Source organism: Ochotona princeps, chromosome X, assembly GCF_030435755.1.
Source record: "Ochotona princeps isolate mOchPri1 chromosome X, mOchPri1.hap1, whole genome shotgun sequence".
Lineage (NCBI taxonomy): Eukaryota > Metazoa > Chordata > Mammalia > Lagomorpha > Ochotonidae > Ochotona > Ochotona princeps.
Window position 1 is genome coordinate 105198286 of NC_080865.1, and position 19894 is coordinate 105218179.

General features: G+C 39.6%; 1 protein-coding gene across 1 annotated transcript in view; it reads right to left on the reverse strand.

The window, feature by feature from the left end:
* Positions 1-19894, reverse strand: part of GABRA3 (gamma-aminobutyric acid type A receptor subunit alpha3) — a 128314-nt gene that overhangs the window by 19084 nt on the left and 89336 nt on the right. The window contains exons 6-7 of the mRNA XM_004598539.2: positions 19548-19691; positions 6568-6720 (exon numbers count right to left, since the gene is read on the reverse strand). Coding sequence (XP_004598596.1) covers positions 6568-6720; positions 19548-19691 — 297 coding nt within the window. The remainder of the gene's footprint in view (positions 1-6567; positions 6721-19547; positions 19692-19894) is intronic.

The window sequence follows — 19894 nt, forward strand, 5'->3', positions numbered from 1 at the left end:
TATTGTAAGCATTTGTAAAAATTCATATGACACTGTCGACTTTTCCAAAAAATGTATATCAATCAATATTCCTAGCAGATATGTGTTTTAATCAGCAGTTTTTTAATGACAATTTAATATTCAGATATTTTTGTACTTTCCCCTGATAATAAAGGGTCTTAGAATATTTTATCTCCATATCATGCACATTTTTGCTTATATAGAACTTATATTGTGGTTTAGTATTGAATTCTAAATATATTATTTCCCTAATAAACCTGTTATTATTTTGTACACTCAGTGCTCATTTATGATTACTCAAAAAATTCTTTTGGTTATTTTTTTCAAATACCTCTCTTTTTAAAAAGATTTGTTTGTTTTTTATTGCAAAGTTAGATATACAGAGAGGAGAAGAGACAGAGAGGAAGATCTTCCATCCAATGATTCTCTCCCCATGTGGCCCAATGGCCACAGCTGTGCTGATCTGAAGCTAGGAGCCAGGAACTTCCTCCAGGTCTCCCATGCGGGTGAAGGGTTCCTAGGCTTTGGGCCATCCTCCACTGCTTTCCCAGGCCACAAGCTGGGAGCTGGATGGGAAATGGAGCTGCCAGGATTAGAACCGGCGCCCATATGGGATCCTGGCGCGTTCAAGGCAAGGACATTAGCCGCTAGGTCACTGCGCTGGGCCCTCAAATATCTCTTTACTCTTTCTTCTGGGATAGGCTTCATGTTTGAAAAACATCCATAATTATCTCTTTTTTAAGATTTATTTATTTTTATTGGAAAATCAGATATACAGAGAGAAGAGGAGAGACAAAGAGGAAGATCTTCCATCCGCTGATTCACTCCCCAAGTGAGCCACAAGGGCCAGAGCTGTATGATCTGAAGCCAGGAGCCAGGAGCTTTTTCTGGGTCTCCCACGTAGGTGCAGGGTCCAAAGGCTTTGGGTCATCCTCTACTGCTTTCCCAGGCTACAAGAAGGCAGCTAGATGGGAAGCAGAGCAGCTGGGATTAGAACTGTGCCCATATGGAATCCTGGCACCTGCAGGGCGAGGACTTTAGCCACTAGGCTACCTCTCCAGGCCCCCATAAAGTATTTCTTTGAGAATACAGTGTTGATAATGATTGAAAACTTTTAGTATTTTTTTTCATTTTTGTTTGAAAAATCTTTTCATTTCTGTTGACGCCAGCTTTTAGTATATTTGTTATCACTTTAAAGATAGGGAGTGGGAATTTGGGGGAGAGATATTTCAGACTCTACAAAACTGTATCATAAAATTCAAAATTAATAAAAAATTAAAACGTAAAAAGTAATAAAGAATTTTTTTTCAGAATACTTTTGAGATTTTTCTCATTGTTTCTGTTTTCAGGAATATCACTGTGATGTACTCCTATTTGCTTTTCTTTTATTTTATCCTGATTGTGTCTATAGAGTTTCTTATAATTATGACTCTAATTTTTTTCAGGTTTGGGCAGTGTTTGGGCATTATTTCTTTACAAATTGCTTCTGTATCATTATTTCATTTCCCCCTTTTCTGATCCCGACTATGTCTGCATTAGATCTTTTTAAGCAATGTTGTATGTTTTTACCTCTAACAGATTTTATATCTTTGTCTTTCTACACAGCTTCTTATGACCTTTCTTCATGAATTCTCCCTTCAGCCATACCTAAGGATCCAGTATGTGTGTATTCAGTTATTCATTTACTCTCTCCTTTTCTCATTCACCTTACATTTTCAATGATGTACCTATTTATTTACCTGATGTGGGGGGAAGATGGAGGGAGAGAGAAAAATTGAAAATAATTTTCCACCTATTGGTTCATTCTCCAAATGCCTGCAAATGGCAGGGCAGGGCCAGGAGGAAATCGGGATCCAGGAACTCCATCATAGTCTCTCACGTGGCTGCTAGGGCCGAAGTAGTCGGGGGTTGGTGTAGTAATATTGGTAGTTGACACTCAAAGCATCACTCAGATATGAGATACTAACATTTGAAGCTTGGTCAAAATGCTGACCCTTATTCAGTTTACTTTTACCTGCTGGACTTCTCACACTTGTTTAATCTGCATAAATATACTCATCAGTTATTTTGAAGTCTATGACTGATAACTCAAAAATCTGGAGATCAATAAGGTCTGCATTTTAAATTTCGGTATAATTATATATAATAAATTAAAAACAGCTTAACTGCACATTTTAAACTGCTTAAGAATATATACCAATGCTCCAATAAAGATATAGAATATTTCCACCACACCAACATGTTGCCTTGTATCCACTTCCAGCCAATCCACTTCTCTAAATGAAGTCACTTTTGGACCTCTAACACCACAGCTCAGCCTTCTGTGTTTTGGAATTTCATATAAGCAATTCATCCTATTGTATGCCTATTTCCTTTCACTTCACATAACTTTTGGACATTCATCCATGTTGTCACTTGAAAAAGAAAACACATTCTATGAAAATATCACAATACAGTCATTCATTCACTTGCTAATGTATGCACATTTGGATGTTTTGAAACTCTACAGACAATCTTACATAAGTGTGTTTTAAATGTATGATTTTGTTTCATTAGGGCATACCGAGATCATGGGGTAAACACATTTTTACCTTTATAAGAAATATATCACTATTTTGTCTGAATGGATGTATCACATGACATGCCCACTCGCAGTGTATTGTGTGACAGGCCCATCTGCTCCTCCAGTTCACCTGAACATTCTGACAAACCTCAGTCTTTGGAATTTATGCCATTCTATTTTTTTTTCCTCTTGCTATTTTTAAAATGCCTTTAGTTTTTAAATGTTTACTGCAAAGATGAGGGGACTGCAGACTCAAATTATGTCTCATGGGTTGTGTTATATATTTACCTGATAAAAAGAATGTCAAGAATGTTAGCATTATATATATATTTTTTTTTTTGAAAAAACAGTTTTTCATATATTTTTTCCATTAAAACCATTATACTGGGCCTGGTGTGGTAGCCTAGAAACTAAAGTCCTTGTGTTACACACACCGGGATCCCATATGGGCACTAGTTTGTATTCCGGCAGCTCCACATCCCATCCAGCTCCCTGCTTGTGGTCTGAGAAAGTAGTCAAGGATGGCCCAAAGCCTAGGGACCCTGCATCTGAATGTGAGGCCCAGAGGAGGCTCTGGGTTCCTTCGTTCGGATTGGCGCAGCTCGGCCGTTGTAGCCTCTTGGGGAATGAATCAGTGGACAGATCTTCCTCTCTGTCCACCTCTCTCTGTATATCTCACTTTCCAACAAAAATAAATATTAAAAAAAATTCATTAGACTCCAGTCCTTTTAAAATGAATGATTCTCAGATCTGTAAGTATACAAGGAATGTTTTATCCCATTCTATGGCTCATCATTTTCTAAGTGTTACACTTTGATACAGTTTTTTAAAATCTGGTGGTCTAATTTATTATTTTTTTAAAGATTTATTCATTTTTATTGGAAAGCCGGATATACAGAGAGGAGGAGAGACAGAGAGGAAGATCTTCCCTCCACTGATTCACTCCCCAAGTGAGCCACAATGGACTTAGCTGAGCTGATCTGATGCCGGGAACCAGGAACTTCTTCCAGGTCTCCCACACGGGTGCAGGGTCCCAATGCATTGGGCCGTCCTCGACTGCTTTCCCAGGCCACAAGCAGGGAGCTGGATGGGAAGTGGAGCTGCCGGGATTAGAACTGGCGCCCATATGGGATCCTGGGACATTCAAGGCGAGGACTTTAGCCACTAGGCCACGCCGCCGGGCCCTAATTTATTATTGTTATTGTTATTATTATTATTATTTTGCTGTTACAACTTTTGGGGCACTAAAAAATTTCTACCTACCAAATGACACCGATTTTTAAAATATTTTCTTCTTTTTTTTTTTTAAAGATTTATTATTATTGGAAAGCCGGATATACAGAGAGGAAGAGAAACAGAGAGGAAGATCTTCTGTCCGATGATTCACTCCCCAAGTGAGCCGCAACGGGCTGATGCGCGCCAATCCGATGCCAGGAACCAGGAACCTCTTCCTGGTCTCCCATGCGGGTGCAGGGTCCCAAAGCATTGGGCCGTCCTCGACTGCTTTCCCAGGCCACAAGCAGGGAGCTGGATGGGAAGTGGAGCTGCCGGGATTAGAACCGGCACCCACATGGGATCCTGGGGCGTTCAAGGTGAGGACTTTAGCTGCTAGGCCACAGCGCCGGGCCCTAAAATATTTTCTTCTAAAGTGCACCATACTTTCAGCTTTCACGTTGAAGTGCGTGATCTAATTCTGTAAAAGGCCATCTTTGTCATAAATCAAGATTCCATATATGTGAATCTACATTAGGGTTCTTTATAGTGGTCCATTTATTTAGTTTACATTTCCTTATGCTGATAACACACATTAATTATTATAGATTTTTCATCATTTTCAACATCTCGTGAGACAAGTCTCTTCACTTTGCTCTTTTTTCTGTAGGAAGCTATTGGCTATTCTTGGCTCTTCATTACATAAAACTTTTACAATCATTTTTTAAATTAACATTTCAACTTGGAAATTTTCACATTGATGCAGCCAATGTAAATATTAATTTTAAATTAATAAAATGCCAAATTTTAATTAAAAATGAATTCTCAAGGAGTCTCATATTTCATATTGAACTCAGACTAAATTAAATATGCTTCTTTATTATCTTCATACAGTGATAATTGTATTTTTTTTAGTATTCTTTTGCATTGAAGGCATATATAACACTTCAGTGATACTGGATTTATAGGAAAGGTCCTTAATTTCCTATGGCTTTTATAAAAAGATTCTACAAATGCAATGGCAATTATGGATGCCAGAATCTGACATCAGTTCCACTAAGTTAAGGTGCAGGTGTCAGGACTGCAGTTCCTCTGGTGGCTCTACAGGGACAATCCACAGGTTTTTTTTTTTTTTTTTTTTTCAGTTTCTAGTGGTGTATAACTTGGATTTCTTGATTCATAGTCCTCATTCACCCACTTTCTAGTCAACAGCTGACCATCCTTTGGTCTCGGGTCCATTCAAACAACTCAGGATAATTCCTTTATCTCAAAGTCTTCAATCATGAATGCAAAGTTATTTTTGCCATACCAAGTCACATCGCAAGTTACAGGGACTGGAAAAGGGATGCCTTTGGCAGCTATTATTCAACTTTCTAGCCATAATTCTAAATGTCTCAGGCTCAGTTTTTTCCTATGAACCCTAAAATTTAAGTTCTTATTTTCCAAAACCAGTCATCTACCAGCCCATTTTCCTACCACAACAATATCAGCTCTTGTGATTTTTTTTCTTCAGTTTTAAGTTTCTTCTTCCATTTGGATTCCTGATTATTTCCCTGATTCCCTAGGAGCTCAGATGTGAAAGGAATGTTTGGCCAAGTTTGTGTAAGATTTTGTTGATTTTTCAAGATACCTCCTTTGCTACATTTCTCAAAATGGGTACCTTTGACACTGTCAACTAGCTTTTTCTCCTCACACTTCTCTAGAATAGTGCTTTAACATTAAGACCTATCATCACACTCAACAGTTACTGTCTGATAATCAGATAAACTCACAGTAGAATTTACCCCAGATGATTGTTCCCTGCTTCTTGAAGGAGTCTCTTGATCCCATGATCACCACAGCTTTCCGAATGCTTTCCTTTCCCCATTTTACACAGCACACGTCTGCTCTACTGCTGTCTCTTCCATCCCACCTAAATGCTGCCTCTTTGGGCAACAGCTTCTGTGTGTCACAGTCAACAGCAGCAAAGGGGAATATCTGGCCTGCAGACCATAGAAGGCCCCAAAAAGGATTCGATCTGTGCATTTCACGGTAATCATAGGCGAGACTTATAATTCAATAAATCTATAACAGGCTTATTTCTAAGTTGATAATTTTGCACAGTCCATACATGATGTTGTAGATATCAAAAAGACCCTTGGCAGAAAAAAGTTTTTCTACCTGTGTGGAGCTCAGTAGCCTAAAAAAGCCTAAAACATACATCCTAAAAATATTGAAATGGATAAGCAGGCAGAACATATTTTGTTCAGTTTTTATGACAAAAAAGTACTAATGATATGCATACACCTTCCTATTTATATTGAAGAAAATTCCTCTGACCATAGGTAATATTGAAAATCCCTCCAAACTTTGGATCATCTTTACCAAATATGAGATAATTCATAGTTTCAAAAATGTTGGAAGAAAAGTAGCAAAGTCTGGTGCTCAAACAAAAAAGTGGCCTTTAAAAGTCACACATTCATTTCTCTATTGTCATCTTGGTTGCTCACCCTTTACCTTCTCCAGTGTTACACTAAATTCCTTTCATTTTAACTGTTTTCAGTCCCTTTCCACATCCTGAGGCAAACGTGCAATCCTAACTCAGTCAGGAAGCATTTTGTTAATCGTACTATTCTTGTACTCTTCATTTTCCCACTTCCTTGTTAAGAAACCAGTGGGCTGAATCCTCAGGAGCTGATGAGTTGATTGATGACTGGGCCCAGGCACTGCCTCCATCATCTGCAGGAAATGTTCCTCCATCTTGCTTACCTGTACTTTGACTTCTCCCCCATTCTCAGTAAAACAACACTCACCAAAGACCGTGCGGGCAGGAACAGACTCTCTGTTGAGCCAGAAAGACACCTGTGACAGAATGACAGTCATGATACATGGCAAGTAGGTCTGGATCACAAAGTAGCCAATTTTTCGCTTGAGATGGAAGTGGGTTGTCATGACAACGTATTCTCCTAGAAAAAGAGAGTAAAATCAGTCATCCACAGAAACATTGTTAGAGCGAGTTGGGCCCCAACTCGGCTCACAAAGTTTCTTCATCTTATAGTAAAGACAAGACATCCCAGTACCTCTCAAGTCTACATAATTGAAGCTCTTTAATAATCACAAAATAGTGCTCCATTTTGCTGTTGGAAAAATATGCTAACAATGTACCAATACAAATTTTCAAAAGTAATTTTGACACAAGTTCATGCATATAATGTTCTCATTTAAGTATTAATATGAAAGAAGCAATCTCTTACAGCAATTCTATGGGGTAGAAGTATTGTTACCCTCATTTTGAAGATCAAGAAACTGAGAGACTAATTTGTACAAGGCTACCTAGCTAATAAACAGTGATACCATAATTTCAGTCCAGCTAGGTGAGCTCAATAATTTATTCTTTTTAACCACTATGTACTGTTGTTCTAATGGACTCACACAAAGAACTTACAGAGCAGAATGGAGGCTATTCCATGCACTAAACAAAAATGGACATTTACTGATCCCGTATTGAGTTCTTTTTAAAGACATTTTCCGAATATTTTTGGAGTATTAATTTTATATATTCTTCCGAGTATTCTTCTCAAACTGAGAAACGGGTAATAATTATAATTCTATGTTGTTTAATCCAAGAGCCAATTCTCAATTTCACTGAGTTTGTCAGTAGCATTTTACACAGGTAAGCCCATTGCCCTCCTAAAATCAATCCCTGCACAGAACTTAGAAGCCAGGGTCATTTTTTTTTTTTTTTGGTTTCTTTTCTACCTCTCTGACCACTCCTGTCTTCATTGCCGATTTCTTTATCTCTAACACTGGAGAACATTCAGACTCACTACTTGCACTTCTCTTTTTTCCAGTACTCCCTTTATATATACATCCAGCCTGGTGACTCTACAGCACAACTTATGCTGGATTTCTGGTCTGTGAAGGATTAAATTGTGTATCCCAAAAAGAGCAAGTAAGGCTTTGTTTATTTGTTTGTTTGTTTTCCATTGTGCAAAGCGAGATTTATTTAAGAGAGAAAGAGATCTCCTACCATAGTGACAGGAGAGAGGGCTTCAAGGGAGGAAAGATCCAGAAGGCTAAGGTTCTAACATTCCTTACCTCCAAATATGACCTTATTTTAAAACAGGGTTGACAAATTCTGGATTAGGGTGTGTCCTTAATTTTTACAGAAGAAATAAACAGGGAGAACGCCATGAATGTTGGAGACAGAGATTGTTGTATCTACAAGATAAGGAGAGCCAAGGATTCCTGGAAACCACCAAGTAGGGAAAAAGAAAATCATGTGGGTGGTTTGATTTCAATTTTTTTAACCTCTAGAACTGTTACAAAACCCTTTTTTGGTTTTAAAATTCTCAGTTTGTAGCAGAAATCCTAAATGCTCAACTCATCTCTTAAATTTATATACTTAGCTGCTAGGCATTTCCACTTTGAAATCTAAATGGCATCTTGATCTAAGATTCCAAATCTTGGCTTTTACTTTCTCTATCCCCCATCCCTTCAAAATTGCTTGCTCTGACAGACTTAACCATTTCAGTAAATACTAGTTCTCAAGTACCTAGCAAGTCTTCAAAATCCTTAATATCTTTGCAACAATCATTGGACTCTCTTTCTCTTACAAATACACACATATGCACACTGAGGTAATTGATCAGTAATCTTTTCCAATTCTTTCCCCAAAATACACCTATAAATTGACCGCTTCTCACAAATTCTGCTGCCGCCATCCCTGTCTACGGAGTGTATAAATGCCTTCTCCCAGGTCTTCTTTCGTCCTTACTCTGCCTATAATGTACTAGCACAATGCCAAAAACAGCTCTATTGAAATATTAGTCAGATTCTGTTTCTTTTTCAGACCCTTCAATGGTTTACCATCTCTCAAAATAATAGTGAAAGATCCATGCAATTCCATCTATTAGAGCTTCTCCTTTGTCACCTCTCCCCCCAAAACCCTTAGTTGATTTTGTCAGAGCTCCTGAATGAGGCAATTTTCCACTTCCGCATACCTTACTAGGTAGGACATGAAAATAAATTACTCCTAACTAGGGTATGGAGGATTTCTCTGCACATCCCTCCCAACAGTGTTCTATGCCTCAACTGGTGTCATATGCCTTGTTAAAGCTATAAACCAGTTTAGACTACCTTAAAATCTGCCACGTTCAGTAAAAATTATGCTTCAACACAATAAACTGCTAAATACTAAAATGAAAATAGACATGAGACAGCTGAATAGTATCCTATAGCCATTTTATGGTAGATAGAAGCCAGTTGTATACAAACTGTAATTGAAATGTTAATGAAGTAGTCACAGGATGTGGTTAAGAACCCACATTTTCTAACATATCAGTCACTCAATACAATGCTAATTAACCCCAAAATGCTGGAAACTGTTGTTGATTTTTTTTTAAAGATTTATTCATTTTATTACAGCCAGATATACACAGAGGAGGAGAGACAGAGAGGAAAATCTTCCCTCCACTGATTCACTCCCCAAGTGAGCCGCAACGGGCCGGTGCGTGCCGATCCAAAGCCGGGAACCAGGAACCTCTTCCAGGTCTCCCACACGGGTGCAGGGTCCCAAAGCCTTGGGCCGTCCTCAACTGCTTTCCCAGGCCACAAGCAGGGAGCTGGATGGGAAGTGGAGCTGCCGGGATTAGAACCGGCGCCCATATGGGATCCCGGGGCGTTCAAGGTGAGGACTTTAGCCGCTAGGCCACGCCGCCGGGCCCTGTTGTTGATATTAAGTTACGGTTTTTAATTGGTCGGAATGATATTCTTCCAGCTATGCCTTCAGACCAGAGTTGGTCTCCCCAAGAAACTGCTGAATTGAGCTGGACAATAAGATGCTGGACTCTATGCATGGTACATGCTTGCAATGAAAGAAACAAGACTGGATTTGAACTGTAACACTGCAATAGGTGAAGGAATCCACCATGGGGGGAGGGCACGGAGAGGGGATGGGGGAACATCACAGCCTATGAAACGATTTATATATATCTATAAATAAATCTGTAAGCATGACTAATGTGTACATTTAATAGTGAATTTTTATCATATTTGTTTAAATTGCTTGAATTCTGATATTCTGGTTAAAAATAAATAAATACTGCTGAAGTTTCAAAAAAAACTTCCCCACTTCCCTAACTTTCCCACTCCTGTGTCTAAAGCCTAGGAAGTACCACCTGGGCATCCCATAATCAACATTAAATCCATAGTATGTGTCAACTTGAAAAATACAAGTTGGCTTACTTTTAATTCAGTCAAGAGTCACATATGCAACTATGGAGTATGTTTTGTCATTACACTGTTGAGTGTCTCTTTTCTTTCTTCCTTCTTTGGAAAACTTACTTTCTTTGCAAGTGTCCTTCGATTTATACTTTTTTCTCTCATTTCCCTTCCCTTTACTTTCTCATCTCACTGAAAAGGCACTAAGGATTAATTTTCCATGGGGATTTGGTTAGCCTGGAAAATTTTCTCCCATCCCATGTCAGTTTTACATTCCTGAACACCTACCTTATCATGTGAAATATTTAATGTACGTAAAGTATAAAATATGGATTATTCATAAATTAATAACATTTTGTAGATCATAAAGGTAAACAAGACAGATTTTTCAAAAGCTTATTAATCATTTGTTCTGAACAACTAAATATACTGTCTTTAGTTCTCTCATTTTCTGTCTATGATACCTTCTCTTTCTGTCTTGTTGGCTCTATTACAAAGAGACAGAGGAAATCATCCTTAACAAGAACTTTTTTTTAAAGATTTGTTTATTATTATTGGAAAGTCAAATATAGAGAGAGGAGAGAGAAAGAGGAAGATCTTCCCTCCACTGATTCACTCCCCAAGTGGCCACAAAGGCCAGAGCTATACCAATCCAAAGTCAGGAGCCCAGAGTCTCCTCTGGGTCTCCCACTCTGGTACAGGGTCCCAAGGCTGAGGGCTGTCCTCCACTGCTTTCCTAGACCACAAACAGGCAGCTGGACAGGAAGTGGGGCAGCCAGGATTAGAACCGGTGCTCATATGGGATCCTGGCACGTGCAAGGTAAGGACTTTAGCTGCTAGGCTATTGTGCCAGGCCCAAGACCTAACTTTTTTTTTTAAAGATTTACTGATTTTTATTTCAAAGGCAGATTTACAGAGAGAAGGAAAGACAGAAAGGGAAAGATCCTCTTTCCACTGGCTCAATCCCCAATTGGCAGCAATGGCTGGAGCTGGACCAATTCAAAGACAGGAGATCAGAGCTTCTTCTGGGTCTCCCTTGCAGGTGCCAGGTCTCAAGGAACTGACCCACCCTCTGCTGCTTTCCCAGGCCTTAAGTGAGGAGCTAAATGGGAAACAGAGCAGTTAGGAAACAAACGGGCAACCATATGGGATGCCAGGTGTTTGAAGATGGAGGATTGGCCTATTTAGCCACAGTGCAGACCCTGAGAACTAATGGTTTTTACTAGGATACAAAGATGTCTTTTTCTTCTTTGTATTGCATACTACCGGAGTCCATTGGGAAATTTTCAAGGGGATATTAGAAAGCCACTTCTGCATAGTCATGGGTATTCACAATTCATAGTTTCCATGATGAAAATTAAAATGATCTTTTATGAAGCTTGGCAAATTAATTCATTGTGTAAAATTAATACTTTTTAACTTATAACTCTAACATTTTCATCTGACTACAGAAGTTCTCTGTTAAAGTACACAAGTTTTACTCAGGTTGGAAGACTTCTCCTACTTCTTGCATCCTATTTCCAACTTTTTATACCCCAGCTTATTAAACTTCATTTTTGTTGCATGTGAAATGTTCAGGGGTACAATATGAAACATATGATACATGTCTATTTTCAAATTAATTGTTATCTAAAGGATCAGAAATACAAGATAACTCAGCAAATTGAACCATCATATAACAAAATACATTTTCCTAATGTGACTTGTTACAGTCCTTTCCTCATTGCCTCTATTGCAGCTTGTCCCTCACTTCTTATTAGGAAGGAAGCACTTTACGCAGTTTAAGGAATTTTTTCCTTCCCTATACAGTCTAGTCTATTAGCTGAACTTGTGCTAAACGTGAAATACTGGGGGATACAATGTACAGTACATTCAGAATTAACTAGTTTCTAAGGTAGTGAAACACACAGGAGAAGGTTTTAAATATATTGGCAAACAAACTCATTATATCAACTGAATGAAACAATTTCCTTATTTTTTATACTTTCCATCCACCTTTATTCCATTTCTTTAATATGCTTTTTATGTTCTCTTCATCTGCATCTCTGTTTTCCTTTTCACTCTCTCCTGTTTTCTTCTGCCTTTACTTAGGCATTATTCACTTATAAACAGAGATAATATATTGAATGGCAATACTAACAAAATGACTATACTTTTCTTATTATCTTTTACTTTTAATTATTTTCCATGATATAGTTCCATAGGCACAAGAATTCCTGCTATACTTTTAAAAATATTTATTTGAAAGTCAAAGTTAGAGTGACCTCCCAACCCACTTGATCCCTACTCAAATGGCTGCAATAGTGAGGCCAAAACCAGGAGCTCATAACTCCGTATAAGTCCTCATTGTGAGTGGCAGGGTCCTAAGTGCTTGGACCATGTTCTGCTGCTTTCCCTTTCCCATGTACATCAGCAGGGAGCTGGAGCACCTTGGAATCAAATCCATGCTCATATGAGATGCCAGCATTGAAGGCACTAACTTAATTAACTACACCACAATGCCTCCCCTTACAAACAAAATCATTAAATCAAAGTAAATATGGGAGATCACTAAAGATCTGCATGCAGTGTGTGATGTCAAAGAGCAACCCTGAAGGAACTGTTGAGTTCTTATTGAAAGTATAAATAAAACCATATTGCTATAAATATTGTTATTTCTGCTTTTTAGTGTAAAGGTCTAAATACTGATGTTGGAATATGTATGTGGGGTATACATATGTATGTGTGTTACAATTTATTTTGCTACAAAATTCCAATAAACAAATCACTTGCTAAAAGCAGTGTTAATTTAAAATCAACAGCACATTAAACTGAGTCAGAAAATATAATTATACATAATATTAATATTGTATCATACTCTACTTGTAGTCACTTTCATTTGCTCATGATAAGCTATCTTCCATGTACCAGAGACAAGAACTTTCACATACTTTACCTTTTGTTTATGTAATCTTTTTTATATTAAAAAGTTTATCTCAATGTTTTAAAATTTATCAATTTTAAAGTTACAAAACAAAAATTATAATGTAGCAATGCAAGTCCTTATATACCCTAATCCCTTGATCTTATTAATATTCTCTATTAGCATTTTGTAGCAACTAATTAGCCACATCCATTTTCCTGTATTTTATCCGAATTCTTTCTATCCTTCCCACACTCAAACAGTCACTACTCAGTGTTAGTCTCTTTTTTCCTTCATTTAATTTTAGTTCACAAATGCAAGGGTGATTATTTGGAAATTGTCTGTGTCTGCTTTAAAAAATCATTCATGAGATTTTTATGATGAGACCCACAAAAGCAACAGATAAGATGACCACGACAGAGGAGAGAAGAGTAGTGTGGGACAAAGGAAAGACGACATGCTGTGACAAACAGGGCAGAAATGTGATGTTATGGAAATGGTAAAAGCAGAAGAGATGTGAAATAACACATAAGGCTGAAGAGTTAGGGCAGAGGAGTGGAGATATGATGCGTAATGTGGAGAAGAGGAGACACAATTGGGCATAGAGGACAGAGAAGACAACATGTGAATTCCAGGACCCAGAAGTCAAGATTGAACATGATGTACAGGATGAAGTACGTGCCTTGTAGGGCACTCAGGGCAGAGAAGTCAGTTGGGGACAAGAGTTGAGATATAACCTGTGGAATAGAGACAAGGCAAGTTGAGTTATGCACAGTAGAGCACAGTAATCATATGCATGACAGAGGAGTATGTGCCAGGAAGTTGATACATGATGTACTGGGCATAGGCAACATAGTGGATGACATGACACACAGCACAGAAGATACAAGATACAATGTGTGAGGTCCAGGAGTCAAGAAAGAGGAGACGGAATGTGATGTAAGGGAAACAGGAGCTGAGATGTGATGTTATGTGCAAGGCAGAGAAGAATCATGATGTATGTACATGGCAGAGAAACGAGACATGGCACTAAGAGCTGAGGAGTCACGGACAGAGGAACTGAGATGTGGTGTGCAAGGCAGAGGGAAAGGGACATGATTTGACTTCTGTGGCTAAGTAAATGAGATGTGACATGTGGGGCCCAGTAGTCAGGTGGAGGCATTAAGGTACACTAAGATTAATGGAACAGAGAGCACAAGACATAATGTGCAGAGTTTACAAGACAAAACGGAGTGGGAATCAGGGCTGAGGGGAAAAGATGTGATGTGATGCAGGGTGGGCAAAGGATAAAAGATGCATCCCGTGGAGGCAGAGGAGTCAAGATATTTAACTGGCACGGTAGTGGGCCCTCTCAAGACGGGAGGAGAGGAGGATGCAGGACCTGAGAGGCAGAGAAGAGAAGACCAGACATGAAAGGATATGATGAGTTGGAATGGTATGCTCAGAAAGATGGAATAGGTATTGTACAGGACAGAACATAAGAGATATGAAGTGCAGGATACAGGAATCGGTGTGCTGCACAAAGCTGAGGGGAAAAGACATGTGTAGGGGGCTGAGGATATTAGACCTGATGTGTGGAACAGAAGAAACCAAATGTGACATGATATATAAGGGGAGGGGATATGACCTGGCATCTGAGTCAAAGAAATCAAAGTGACACCCACAGAACTGAGAACCTGAGAGACATGGCATAGAGTTGATGATATGAGATTTAAGGTGTAGTGTAGAGGAATGGCTATCTGATCAGCAAGGTAAATGTGACAGGTCGTGTTTTCAGAGGGGACACAACAGTTGATCCGTATGGAAGAGGAACCCACACATGAAATGACATGCAGCACACAGGACACATGATGTGATGTGGGTGGAGGAGTAGAGGTGCAAAAAGAGGTATAGAGGGGACAAGACTAGTTTTCTGGGTGGAGGCTATGAAAGCTGACATTTAGGGTAGGGGAAACCAGATGGTTTCTGCTGTACATTGTCAAAGATGCAATCTACATGTGTATAGTTGACAAGGCCAGACCTGACATGACACAACTTACAGTGCATGGGTTAGAAAACCTGATCTATGGGGATGAAGAGATCAGAGATAGCTTGCAACACACTACAGAGGATGGAGCATGTGACATGTAGGTTTGAAAACATGGCCTAAGAGAGATGCTGTCATGTTAAGGACATGTCATATACCAAGGAGGACAGGAGCCAAGACTAGCGCCTAGGGATTATTGGCAGAGGAGTTGTGGGAAGATAGGAAAACATGCAAGATGCCATACAGGGCAGAGGACCTCAGATGTTTAGGGAATAGGAGGCCACTTGATATGATATGTAGGGTGTAAAGGAGGCCAGGAGTATGTGGTGTGTGAGATTGAGGAGTTGACCAAGGTGGCAAGATGTGCAAGGCTCAAGAGAGTCAAGATGTGATATGACATACATAGTAAAAGATAGAAGATACAGCATGACATGACCTATATAGAGAAATACAGGAGACCTGTCACGTGGGGCAGATGACTTGGTGACAGAAGAGTTGAAATGTCATGTGTGAGACAGAGAGGAAAAGTCATCACATGGTGTACAGGGACAGGATAAAAGGTGTGAGTGACATATGGGGTCAAGAAATCAGAGCAGTGGCTTCTATACATGGACAAAGATGTGATGTGCAGGGTTGAGGAGACAAGACATGCCATGATTCACAGAGTAGAACATGGGAGGCATAACATGCAGGGTAAATGAGTGGAGTCAGAGGAATTGAGACATGAGAAACAAGACAAAGGGCACATGTGGTGTACAAGGTTGAAGAGTTTGAGCAGAGGAGTAGAGATGTTATGTGTGGGACAGAGGTGACAAGATGTGACAGGTTGTACAGGACACACAAGGCAGATGATAGAAGTAACTTGTGAGGCTGAATAGCCAGAATGGATAAGACAAAATGTGATGTGATGAGACATTTAGGGCAGAGAATACAGGTAGTGACGTAACATAACATATAAGGTGGAGGATAAAAGACATGCTGATCAGGACAGAAAAATGGGGTAGGGGAGGGAGCTGAGTTAAGGTTTTAAGTGCACAACAGAGGGGCAAAGACAAGAAGGGCAGGGTAAAGATAGAATGAGAACAGCGGGGTCTAAGAGCAGTGATATGTACAAGGAGGAGGACACAAGTTTTAATGTTCAAGGTAGAGGAGTCAAGCTGTAACACGTGGGGTAGAGGGGACAAGATTTGGTGTACAGGCTGCAGCATATGAGAGCTGACATGTGGAGCAGAGGAGATGAGCTGTGACATTATGTATAAGCTAGGTGACCCAAGATTTGAGGTGTAGGGCCAAGGAGTTGATAAGCCACATGGTGTGTGGGCAGAGAAGACAAGACATGATTAGACATACAGGATGGAAATGAGGTGTGACTTTTGGACTCAAGCAGTCAAGACTGAATGTCAAGTTGCAGGTGAAATAGTAAGATATAACATGAAGGGCAGAGGAATCTGGGCCAAGGAGTTAGATAATACGTATGGTGCAGAGGGAATGAGACACGATGTAACTGTGGAGGCAGAATTTAATAGTAGATAGTCTGTTTGAAACATTATGATCTGCATAAATGAGACCATTAACAGTAAAAGTATTATGTGACTGAGTTTCGCAACTAAATGCTATCTCGCCTAATGACAACAACACACATTGTCAAGAATGCTTTGGCCTTGGAGGAGTACATTTTGTTATTTTTCATTTGAAGTAATCCTAACAGATACTAATGAACATGTTCCCATTCCAATTGTAAAACATTGCTACTAAATTTTGGGAACATTTTATTTGGGTTTGTACATATGCTGCTATGAAAATATTTTATAAGATAGAATTATACTTAAGATGCATACAACAGGGCCCAGCGGCGTGGCCTAGCAGCTAAAGTCCTCGCCTTGAAAGTCCCGGGATCCCATATGGGCGCCGGTTCTAATCCCGGCAGCTCCACTTCCCATCCAGCTCCCTGCTTGTGGCCTGGGAAAGCAGTTGAGGACGGCCCAAAGCATTGGGACCCTGCACCTGCGTGGGAGACCCGGAAGAGGTTCCAGGTTCCCGGCATCGGATCGGCGCGCATCAGCCCGTTGCGGCTCACTTGGGGAGTGAATCAGTGGAGGGAAGATTTTCCTCTCTGTCTCTCCTCCTCTGTGTATACCTGGCTGTAATAAAATGAATAAATCTTTTTAAAAAAAAGATGCATACAACAGTATTAGTAGTATGGCTCCATTTATATGAAAACAGTTTAAACAAAAAAAAATGCAAAGGGGCATTCCTCAGTGCTACATACAATGTACAACAGTTAAGGTATGAGATTCTAAGTTTCTTCTAGAGAGTGGAGTAGAAGAGCATGGTTGGCCTTTGCTATCAGTAGGGAGACTGTTTCCAGGACCTCCCATGGATGCTCAAATCCATGGATGCTCAAGTCTCTTCTATGTCATAGCATGGAATCTATACACATCCTGCTGGATACTGCAAATCAAATGGTGTCTATATTACCTGTAATACCTAACACAATGTAAATGCTATGTAAATAATTGCTGAATTATTTAGGGAATAATGACAATAAAAAGAAATCATACATGTTCAGTATGGACACAATTATTTTTCTTTTTCTTTTAAAGATTTATTTATTTTATTGTAAAATCAGATATACAGAGGAGAGACAGAGAAAAATCTTCCATCCATTGGTTCACTCCCCAAGTGGCTGCAACAGGTGGAGCTGAACCCATTTGAAACCAGGAGCCAGGTGCTTCTCCCAGGTCTCCCATGCGAGTACAGGGTCCCAAGGCTTTGGCCCATCCTTGACTGCTTTCCCAGGCCACAAGCAGGGAGTTAGATGGGAAGCGAGGCTGCTGGGATTAGAATTGGCGCCCATATGGGATCCCAGGCATGCAAGGTGAGGATTTAGCCACTAGGCTATGGTGCCAGGCCCCAATATAAGTTTTTTAATAGTTTTGGAAACAGGTGTTAGGCACTGGTTGAGACTCCCAAATTGCTTGCTGTAGATCTGGTTTGAGTCCCAGCTTGATTATTTCTGATCTAGTGCCCTGTTAATGTAGCTGGGAGGTAGCGCTAGAACTTGGGTCTCTGCTTCCCACCCTGGAGACCTATATGAAAGTTCTGGCTTCTGGTTTCAGCCTGTCTAGCCTTAGCTGTTGTGGACCTAAATGAAGATCTCCATGTCATTGTACTCTGCCTTTCAAATAAACAAATTGATAATAAAAACCTCTCTTAATTTCTGGTTGGATCTGTGAATGCACAGGCCATGAATGTGTATTTCAGTATCCAATATTCATTCTTCCATATATTTCTAATTTTCTGATCATGAAAATGTGTCTATTTTTCCTATCATGAAAATATGTTTGGATAGACAGTGATTGTTCTCACAAGTTATTGCCATGTCAATTCATAAGTGCTTGAGGGGAAGCGGGAATCAAGAGAGTAAGCAAATGTAGGGACTTCTCTCCCTTGAGAGCTGTGGGCCCTCGAAGGCCTTGCTTTAGTGTGCCCTGTGGTGCTGTGCTATGTTACACTGTGTTTTGCTGTGCTCTGCCCACCTGTACCACACTGCAATGGAGAATGCTCACTCAAACCTCTGGCCTTTCTAAAAAATCATCTTTCTCCACTCCTGATTCTAGATCTCTAAATCTTGTTCATCGTTTGAATCCATTTCAGATGCTGCTTTTCCCAGGTACCTTCCCCTGGTCCTTGGGTTGAGAAAAAAAATGGAGACAGACAACATTGCATGTGAAATGCCATCACGAGAGGCAATAGATTATGTCCAGATGATGACATAAAAGGATGAGAGTTCTGTATTAACATCTACTGTTGTGAATTCACAGAGACAAGCATTGTTAGAAAAGTAAGCATGGCTGATCCATAAAGTTACAGTTTCCATTTAATCTGGTTTCTGTTTTCCAGTTCCCTTTTGTATACTTCAAATAAATAATGGTCACACACACACACACACATAGTGTTGAAACTTCTCATCCTTTCACAGCATTTTATATTAGGATATGTGGTCCCAAGGATATGCTCCATTTTACTAAATGCCCCAAAGTTAGCTGGGTACATGGTAACACTATCTTCCATTTGAAAAACTGGCATTTTCCACATGAGCCAGACTTAAGGTTATGAAACATGTCTCTAATTCTATTTGCCAATAACTGATGATCAGCCATTTGGAAGACCTAGTAAATTTTGTCAGACAAGGGTTATTTTTTTTCTGATATAGGTGATATACTTAATAAAACAATCCCATGGTTACTCCCTGTCCCTCCTGGCTATGTGCCTGAAATCTGCCGAGACTGTCGTTGTGCAACCTCAGCACTGCAAAATGAAATCAACGCTCAACCACCAAGCTTCCCTTTGTTTTCTCTTCCACAGTGTTCTGGTATTACTACCCTTAGCCTGCTGGCCTACTCCCCAAGAGACAGCAGACTTACTGGGTTCAAGAGAGGCTTGAGAATTTGTTTGGCTTCAGATTTTGTCTCTGCCTTTCCACATAGACGTGACCTAGGAAAAGTCATTGACCTTCTATATCCTTCACTATCCTCCTGGGAGTAGTGTGTTTTCCATAACATCCTTATAAATGTTAAATGTTTATTAAACAAAATAAGTACAATTAGATGCTTATTAAACAAAATTTATTTATTTAATACCTGTACTGGACCGGATTATCTCTGTCCCAACAACATGACCCAGCAGATCATACTGGTTCAGACGAGACCCATCCTGTGCCACCTCCACAGATTTGTTCTTCCCAAGAGTCCAAGAATAAACCACTTCCGCTGTTGTATAGGCATCTAAGGTAGACAAGGGTTAAGGAGTTATTGAAAGAAAAACAAAATGATTAGCTCTGATAATGAATTCACATGAGATAAATACAACTATGTGTTTTGTCTTCATTTTAAGTACATTAATCTATCTATGCATCCATGTGATAAGCACTAATTGATCAAACACGGTAGTGTATGTTATATACATAGGCATGACCCAAAAAATTCCT